This window comes from Mandrillus leucophaeus, unplaced genomic scaffold (genome assembly GCF_000951045.1).
Source record: "Mandrillus leucophaeus isolate KB7577 unplaced genomic scaffold, Mleu.le_1.0 Scaffold238, whole genome shotgun sequence".
Lineage (NCBI taxonomy): Eukaryota > Metazoa > Chordata > Mammalia > Primates > Cercopithecidae > Mandrillus > Mandrillus leucophaeus.
The window spans coordinates 1,345,548-1,355,255 of NW_012102454.1; the positions used below are offsets into that span (position 1 = coordinate 1,345,548).

The 9,708-nt window shown below is 48.7% G+C and overlaps 1 protein-coding gene across 1 annotated transcript in view; it reads right to left on the minus strand.

Moving 5' to 3' along the window:
* Positions 1-340: 340 nt before the first annotated feature.
* The window catches only part of KIAA0355 (KIAA0355 ortholog), a 96,932-nt gene continuing 87,564 nt past the window's right edge, over positions 341-9,708 (minus strand). Inside the window, exons 12-15 of the mRNA XM_011982308.1 lie at positions 7,485-7,650; positions 6,369-6,506; positions 4,285-4,363; positions 341-3,264 (exon numbers count right to left, since the gene is read on the minus strand). Of these exons, the coding sequence (XP_011837698.1) occupies positions 2,956-3,264; positions 4,285-4,363; positions 6,369-6,506; positions 7,485-7,650 (692 nt within the window). The 3' untranslated portion in view covers positions 341-2,955. The remainder of the gene's footprint in view (positions 3,265-4,284; positions 4,364-6,368; positions 6,507-7,484; positions 7,651-9,708) is intronic.

Here is a 9,708-nt window from a genome sequence, read left to right on the forward strand (position 1 = left end):
GCATCCACATTTGGTGGGACATGAGTGTTGGCAGACCCCAACCCAGAGAGCTTGCACCTTTCAGAGGACATCTCCTTCACTACGGCACTGGCTTCCCCTGCACAGGGGCCTAAACCAGCTTGGGCCTTAGGGAAGCCAATAGAGGAGGTGTAGCTGCTTGTTCTGCCTCCTGCCCATCCACTTCAGCTCACTGTAATATCCCAAGTGGTCTTCCCCTTGCTAGAATCAGAGGACAGGCTGACCTAAAAACCAACTCAGTGTGCAGCTTTTCAAAGCAATGAATCAGGCAGGGCTTTTGACATAATGTCCTCTGCAGTTCATTTTAAACAAGGATACAAAGTATTATTAAATGTATATTTTTAATAAAGCCAATAGTTATTTTACTTATAGGAGCTTTAAAAGATACAAAATGTAGAGTTCCAGTTTGGAAGCATTGTAACTATACACACAATGTCCTGCTGATGCCCTAGCAAGGCAGCCACGCCCGACCATGCAAAGGACACATACATTCACACACGCACACACATGCGCTTTGGCGAGACCCCTCTGCCAAGCGCAGCACCTGGAATTACCAGTGTTCAGAGCAAGGCGGTGCCGGGAACACAGCACCTACATGGAGACCACACAAACGGCTTCACACAGTCTCACAGCCCATGGAGATGCAATTAGAAAATGTCTTCCTTAATAGAGAAAAACAAACTGGAAAGTGACAATTAGCAACGTCACCTGTGCTGGGGCATCAAGGACTGACCTCTGTCCAAGGTGAGGCCTTTGGGGAGGCACTATTAAAACAAGAGTACATCAGTATAATAGAACTCGAAATACAGGGTACTGTGGACACATTACTGAAGGAAATAGAAAACTATCTTACAAGTAGAACAGCCATAGACAACTTTAACAGAGATTAGTGTGCACACTGTGACAGCTAACAGACAGGAGCCACGCAGGGTTGGTGCAAAGCACGTGCCTGAAAATGTCTATATACAAAACAGTTCTTTGTAAACATGGTGAGGTGAATGCTCAGAACCACGGCAAAAGATCATAAATACAGGCAGCAATGCATCCCCACACAGCACAAAAGACAACACCTGAGGCCTGGGAACAGCCTGACAACACAGTACTAAAAACTCAGGTGGCTGGGCTCAGACACCCTAAGGGTCCTCTCGAATTAGTGTGTGTGTGTGTGTGTGTGTACATACATATATATATATGTGTGTGTATATATATATTCTTTTTTTTTTCTTTTTGAGACGGAATCTCGCTTGGTCACCCAGGCTGGAGTGCGGTGGCACAATCTCGGCTCACTGCAACCTCCGCCTCCCGGGTTCAAGCGATTCTTCTGCCTCAGCCTCCCAAGTAGCTGGGACTACAGGCGCCCGCCACCACGCCTGGCTAATTTTTGTATTTTTAGTAGAGATGGGGTTTCACCATATTGGCCAGGCTGGTCTTGAACTCCTGACCTTGTGATCCGCCCACCTCGGTCTCCCAAAGTGCTGGGATTACAGGCGTGAGCCACCGCGCCCATCCTCTTTTTGGTATTTTTATATATAAATTTACTTATATCTGTAGAAAAACGAGAACATAAATGTGTTATTACAATCTTTGCTGGAAAAGCTTATATGGAGTTAGAAAGAATAAACCATTTATTAGTAGTTAACATATATTAAAATGGTTTAATGATTTAAGAAAATACAAAAAAAATATTAATACTGTCAAACTTTCATACTAGAAAATATTATGGATTTTTCTCAATTAGACTTTTTCAAAGATGAAATATGAAAAATTTAAATAAGTTTTATATAAAGAACTTTCTGTAACCTCAATTAATATACAGTGGGATATGTCTATTCTATATAGATATATTTATTATTATTTCTCAATTTAAGCACCATTCAATTCTTCTGGATCCATTCTGGCTGGAAAATATCCCTAAATCCACAGGATGTTATCTATTTAATGGCACATGTTAACTGAAAATGAGGTGGATTTTTTTTTTTTAAGAAAAGACCTTAAATTAATTTCTATCTACATCTTAATTGGTTTGTCTTCCTCATGAGCCAGCTCACAATGTCAATGCAATTTCTAGTGCAGGTGTCTCTGAGTGCCCCTTGACCACACCCCGAGGACTGTGGCAGTGTCCTGGCCGTGTGTGGAAGGATCGAAGGGCAGCAGGTGCAGCCTTGCTCTGCACATGGACAGCAGCCGGCTGGTCCACCGCCACGCACCTTCAGCAGTATACCTCTGACACGAGTTCCACCATCCTGCTTCTGTAAAGCTGGGAAAGGCTGCAGTCCCTGGGTGCTGCTGGGTGGCGAGGAACTGTCCACCCACAGAAACCCCAGGTGACTGCTTCCAATCACAAATATTCTATATTTTGCCCATTTTGTATAAGCTTAAATATAGTGTTAAACAAACCTCCAGCCAGTGTATCTGTTATCTTAAAATATTCAATGCATTTTAGGCAGGAGATGTTTTAACTAAAAACCTACATGAAAAAAATAGCTAGAAAAATACAGTGATTGGTGTGGTCATCACTCAAGGTGTGGAGGAGGGAGGAGAGGGTTTCTGAAAAATGGTCAGTTATGCCCTCAGCTTTCAGGCCTGATGTCTTCTCAACACAAAGCAGGACTAAAAACCCAAGAGCTATGTTTCTTCAAGTGTGGCCGTGGCGCCTGCATCAGAGTCACCTGCGGGGCTTATTAGGCATGCAGGTTCCCCAGCAAGCCCCCGAAGGCCAGACGCCTGTGTCTCCAGCTGGCTCTCCAGGGCTCTGATGCCGCCAATGTTTGAGAAGCCAGGTTTAAAGGCTGGGAGCTGCCAACCACCCTTGTCCCCAAGGAACCCTCCCTGGGATGGGGCACACTGGTCCTCTGAGTGGCTGGTGTCAGCTAGGCGGCCCTGGGATGGGGACACCCATCCCCACAGCTCTGGGCAGGCAGGCAGGCTGGCCTGGGGTCAGTACTGGGGCAGATAGGCTGGCCTGCGCTCAGCCTTCCCAGGGAAGGCCTTGAAGCCCTTGGGTGCTGCCTTATGTGCTGGTGGGGGTGGGGGCTGTGGTGGGGTCTGCACGTAGGAGAAGGCGGCGGCACTGCAGTCGTTGGTTGCGGCCCATACTGGGGACTGCAGCATCTGCATGGTGTCGTTCCACTGGCTGCCGGGGCTGGTGACTGCATAGAGTGGTGCGCTGGGGCTGGGCAGCGTGCTGGGAAGCGGGGAAGGGTGCTGCCAGGGTGCTTTGGGTGGCCACGTTTTGGTTTTGTTATCCTGAGAGACAGAAGAGAGTTCTTAGTGGCATTTTGGGCAATGTATCATCTTTTCCCACCTCCCCAGATCCCTGGCCCTTATTCCCACCTAGGAGGCAGGGTCAGAGCCCCACTCACTCCCACAGCCCTATCCAACAGAACTTCTTGCAATGGTAGCCACTTGCCACATGTGGCTAGTGCAAGCTGAGGACATTTTTTCTTTTTTTTTTTTGGAGACGCAGTCTGTCTCTCACCCAGGCTGGAGTGCAGTGGCGTGATCTCGGCTCACTGCAACCTCCGCCTCCCGGGTTCAAGCGATTCTCCTGCCTCAGCCTCCTGAGTAGCTGGGATTACAAGTGTGTGCCACCATGCCTGGCTAATTTTTGTATTTTCAGTAGAGACGGGATTTCACCGTGTTAGCCAGGATAGTTTCGATCTCCTGACCTCATTTGTGATCCACCCGCCTCGGCCTCCCAAAGTGCTGGGAGTACAGGCATCGCCACTGCGCCCGGCTGATTAATTCTTTTTAAAAAATATTTTAGAGGCAGTCTCACTCTATCACCCAGGCTGGAGTACAATGGTGCAGTCATAGCTCACTGTAATCTCAAATTCCTGGGTTCAAGCCATCCTCCTGCCTCAACCTCCTGAGCAGCTAGGACTATAGGCATGTGCCACTGTGCCTGGCTAATCTTTTAATTTTTTTGTAGAGACAGTGTCTATGTTGCCTGGGTTGGTCACAAACCTCTGGCCTCAAGCCATCCTTCTGCCTTGGCCTCCCAAAGCACTAGGATTACAGGCATGAGCCACCATGCCCAGCCTAAATTTTTATTTGTATTTAAATTTACATAGCCACATGTGGTGAATGGCTATCCTACTGGACAGCACAGCCGTAGAACGTCCTGTGGCTCTGAGTCAGCTGAGGAGGCTAATCATTTACACAGTTAATCATCACAAAGAAGACCCCTCATTACTCTGAGGCCCTCTGAAAACTGCAGCTGTGGAAGCTAGCCCAAATCTGTGCCCACAGAGCCTGCCTGAATACCTGGTTCACGTCCTCCACTGTGGTGAGGAGAGGTGGTGAGGGCAGCGTGCTGGTGTCCTGCTCTCCACTGCTGTGTTTCCTGAAAGAACCAAGAGCTCAGGGCAGTGATTGCCTGGCTTCCTGCCCAGCCCACCTGCATGGGACACACTAGTGCTAGGCTGCAGCGACTCCAGGCCCTGGTTCTAGGAGGGGAGGAGGGCTGCATGGGTCCATGGCGTAAAGGGGGCTAAGGGGAGCCCGCACTGAATGATGCGCTCCTGCACGGCCAGTGCAGGCAGAGGAGCTGGGGTTGGGGGTGGCGGGCAAAGACAGGCACCGGCTTTACTCAGATGCTGAGTCCACCTTCTTTGCCTTTTTTTTTTTTTTTTTTTTTTTGAGACCGAGTCTCACTCTCTTTCCCAGGCTGGAGTGCAGTGGCATGATCTCAGCTCACTGCAATCTCCGCCTCCCAGGTTCAAGCAATTCTTGTGCCTCAACCTCCGGAGTAGCTGGGATTACAGGCGTGTGCCACCATGCGCAGCTAATTTTTGTGTTTTTAGTAGAGATGGGGTTTCACCATGTTGGCCAGGCTGATCTCAAACTCCTGACCTCAGGTGATCTACCTGCATCAGCCCCCCAAAGTACTGGGATTACAGGTGTGAGCCAGCGGGCCTGGCTGGCTTTTTGTTAATTCATTTAAGAGATACTGTTTCCAAGCACTAGGGATATGTGACTGTTAAAAGGTTGAATGAAAAAGGCAGGATGTGGCCAGATCAGAGCCAGCACTCCTGCATGCAGACAACAGTCTCTGCAGAGATGGTGCCAGATGTGACTTCTTAAAAGTCGAATCAGTCGTATGTCTGAAACAGCAGTCTCAAACTGTACCCCGGCTAAAACTTGCTCCTCCTGCAGGCTTTGCACCTCAGTTCACGGCACCCTTCACAGAAGCTCAGGCGGAAAACTTGTGTGTCATCCTTGACTCTTCCCCCCTCACCTGTACCCCACTGCCAATTCCCCACCAGCTGCTGCTGCACTTTGTTCAGCTCTCTGCTCATCAGAAGTCTCATTGACTAAGTTCTGAAAATAGAACATCCACCTGTTCTCTGCATTTACTACCCTCATACCCTGCTTTATTTTCCTTCAGAGCACCTAGCCTAACCTGACATGATTTTTTGTTTGATTTTTGAGACAGGGTCTCACTCTGTTGCCCAGGCTAGAGTGCAGTGGCACAAACACAGCTGACTGTAGCCTCAACTTCCCAGGCTCAAGTGATCCTCCCACTTCAGCCTCCCGAGTAGCTGGGACTACAAGTGTGGACAGAAAGCATCTGAATGTGTGCTCAGGATTGGTCACTGCCACCCCCCAGCCCAGTACTATTCTGTGCAAATACCCTTCTGTCTTCACCTACCCGCTCCCCACTGCCTATCCGACGGAGCCTGGCCTGTCCGGCAAGGACCATGTAACCCAGCCTCCAGCTCTGCTCCACAGCATGGCTTCGAGTACCTGGGAGCCCTGCGTACCCTCCACTCCCATGGCCCTTAGTCTGCCACCCTAACCTTGTTTTCATAGCCACAGCAGTTTCTCTACTTATTTCTAACCAAGCTCTCCTCTTAGTTCAGAGCCCATTTTAATTTTTGGGACCACTTTTGAAACATTCTCAGGTCTGAATATGCTATATTACTACTTTTTCGAACTTTGAAATGCCATTCAGAGGTCATTTTATCCATCTTTAATAAAGAGACTGAGGGTCAGTGAGGGCCAGCCCCTTGTCTGGGGTTGCAGAGCCTGTTGGTGAGTCCAGATTAGAACTCGCAACCAAGGGCCTGCTCTTCCCACAGAAAGGGGTGCCTCCTGCAAGGCACAGACCAGCACCAGCCACCCTGTCCCCCAAATCAAGCCGGCACAAGACGAGGCCGGCTCTTCCTTGTGGAAACCGCCTCCTGCAGGTGCTCTTTAGAGGCTTCAGCCAGGCAGTGCTGGAAGAGCCCCTCCTCCCACACAGGGAGACTAGGAGCGACTGGGCTCCTGGCTTTCCCAGGGAGTGAGCCGTGGGTTGCATTCACATGCCCCTCTCTCCCCACCTTGGTTTAGAAATCCCTTCATACCTTCTCTGCTTGACAGCAGCAACGAGGTCAGGCCCTGAAAACATGGAGAACAAGCTGTCCCCGTTAGCTGAGGATGTCTCATCACTCGAGCTGGCAGAGTCTCCCTGAGCACCCGACCAGGCACCATGCAGGCCATCCCTGAAAGCCAGAGAGAGAAGCTGGGCCAGGGCCTCCTGCAGCCCCACCACCCTCCACCCCACCCTGAAAGGGCAGTCCTTACCCTGCATTCATCCCATAACCAAATAGTGGTCTCTTGTCTCTCCCTTCTTAAAACGTGAGGTTTTCCTCCTTTGCCTTATTTCAAAAGTAATACATATTCATCACTTCCCTTTATTCCTCTAAGAAGCCTATGGTTTGTATATGAAATTTGTTTTAGAAAAAACAAGGGAGGGATAGCATGGGGAAGAATAGCTAATGGATGCTGGGCTTAATACCTAGGTGATGGGATGATCTGTGCAGCAAACCAACATGGCACACGTTAACCTTTGCAACAAACTTGCACATCCTGCACGTGTACCCCTGAACTTACAATAAAAGTTGAAAGAAAAAAAATTTTTTTAAGTTAAAAAAAAAAAATTAAGAAGAAAAAACTAAAAGTTGAGCTGGTCTTTAGTCACCCAGATTTATTAACTAGGTAGCAATATGGGATATAAAAAAATCCCCACTTGTCTTTACGATAAAAATTCGCAATTCTGTCAATATACTAGAATCTCAACTGTACACCTTTGTTTTTTGTAGGCTATAATGACAGCATTCCATAAATCATGTGGGCTTCACAGCCACACTCATTTCAGTATAAAGGCCGTGTTAAATATGCATTTACCTTACAAGCACCATCATGTAAGAGCCTTGTCTAGGGCTGAAGAGTCTGTTTTGAAAATCATGAATGTATACCAATGGCATGTTCACAGGGACACAACACACTACTTAGCATCTAACAGTCAGCCACATGACTCTGACCCCTAAAGATTTAATCCCATGTCACTCTCTCACACGGGGGCTTGGAATTGAACTGCTTGAAAAGAATGCCCACAGGCAAGGAGCCTCCCTTCTCACAGGCCCCTCGGGGGACACTTGGGTCTCAAGCTCGGATTCCGTGCAGTACCCAGCACTCACCCTTCTGTGAAGAACTCGGGGAAGGGCCAGGTCCGATGGGCGTCATCCATAGGCGGCCAGTTGCCCCGGGGGTTGCCTGGCCGGCGACCATGCTGGGCCTGCCGCTTCTGCTGCATCGCCTGGCTCACTCCTGCCACATAGCGTGCAAACTCTGGGTCTGAGCCCACTGCATGGCGACAAAAGGAACAAACCGGGTTTGGGGAGAAACTGGCCTCTTAGTCCTTCCCTATGCTTTGCTGACATGCTGGTCACACATGCAATGAAAGGCAGTGAGGAGCTGCCAGGCTTTTGCCCCACAGCGTGGGCTGTAGGCTGTGCCCAGCACCCTGCTGTGGGGAGATGGGACTTGTAGCACCTAGGGCTAAGGCACAGTGTGTGCCAGGGATGTCTGGAAGGGCATTGCCTAGGACAGAGGCAGGTAAGTGTGAAAGAAACAAAAAGAAAGAAAAATGGTTTGATTTACCCATGATTAGATTTTAAAGACAAATGCTAATAACTTAAAAAAATTTCTAGCATCAGCCAGGCACAATGGCTCACTCCTGTAATCCTAGCATTTTGGGAGCATGAGGTGGGCAGATTGCTTGAGCCCGGAAGTTCGAGACTAGCCTGGCCAACATGGAGAAACCTCGTCTATACAAAAATTAGCTGGGTGTGGGCCAGGCGCGGTGGTTCACGCCTGTAATCTCAGCACTTTGGGAGGCCGAGGCAGGTGGATCATGAGGTCATGAGTTCAAGACCAGTCTGGCCAAGATGGTGAAACCCTGTCACTAATAAAAATACAAAAATTAGCTAGGTGCGGTGGCAGGTGCCTGTAATCCCAGCTACTCGGGAGGCTGAGGCAGGAGAATCGCTTGAACCCAGGCGGCAGGGGTCACAGTGAGCCAAGATCGTGCCATTGCACTCAGCCTGGGAGAAAAAGCAAGACTCTGTCTCAACCAAAAAAAATAAAAAATAAAAATTAGTTGGGTGTGGTGGTGTGCACCTGTAGTCACAGCTACTTGGGAGGCTGAGGTGGGAGGATCACTTGAGCCCAGGAGGTGGAGGTTGCAGTGAGCCAAGATTGCGCCACTGCACTCCAGCCTGAGAGAAAGAGCTACACTCTGTCTTAAAAAAAAGAAACAAAAAACAAAAAAAACACCTGGGCTGGGCTTGGTGGCTCACACCTATAATCCCAGCACTTTGGGAGACCGAAATGGGTGGATCACCTGAGGTCAGGAATTCGAGACCAGCCTGGCCAACATGGTGAAAACCCGTCTCTACTAAAAATACCAAAAATTAGCTGGATGTAGTGACAGGCACCTGTAATCCCAGCTACTCAAGAGGCTGAGACAGGAGAATCACTTGAACCCGGGAGGCGGAGATGGCAGGGAGCCGAAATCGCGCTATTGCACTCTAGCCTGGGTGACAAGAGCGAAACTCCAACTTAAAAGAAGTCCAGCGTCTTGGTGCTCTGTACCTAGAGTCATTAGCTAACAACTTAGAAAATCAGATGATGACTTTGGCCAACTGATAACCTGAAAGTTAACAAAGCATCAAAGCATTGGGGTCAGCCAGATAGAGGTTATATGCTGTTTCCACTTGAGCTAAAGTTTGATCTGGTATTTTCCTGGCTATTGGCCAGGAGATTTGCTCATTCCATCTGAACATCTTAAGTGTGGCAAAGAATAAAATGCAACTTCAGAATGCTTTAAGAGGTGGCTGGAAACACTGGCAGTGCTGAATGGGGATATGCAGGGCAGTACAAATGGGAGAAAAGCACAGATGGCGTTTACAGAAAGTGTCAAAAAAAAACATATGCCAGGAAAGCATCCATGAATCATAAATGTGACTCAGCAATTCATTTTTTAGCTTAAAATTAGGGAAGATACTAGGGCGCAATCCCATTACCAGCTGATCCTAGGGCACTGTCACAAGATGATCTCAGTCACACTGTCCTGTCTCCCGACCCCCATCCCGCACTGAGTTTGCCTATCCAGACGGGTGCACTAGCTGGCGCCCTCTGATTCTGTCCAGAGGGGCGCTCCTCCTTAATCTGCATCAAGGGCTATGCAGATCTTATGCCCTTGGGGCAGGTAGAAAACTACACCATGGACTTCAGGGGCAGAAAGGAACACCCAGAAGGGAAAGAGTAGGATTTGTAGTCTACAGACATAAGAGGTGTCCAGGACTCAGAGGTCAAATACGGTAACATTCTTATTTAAAAAAAAATTTTTTTTTTTTTTTT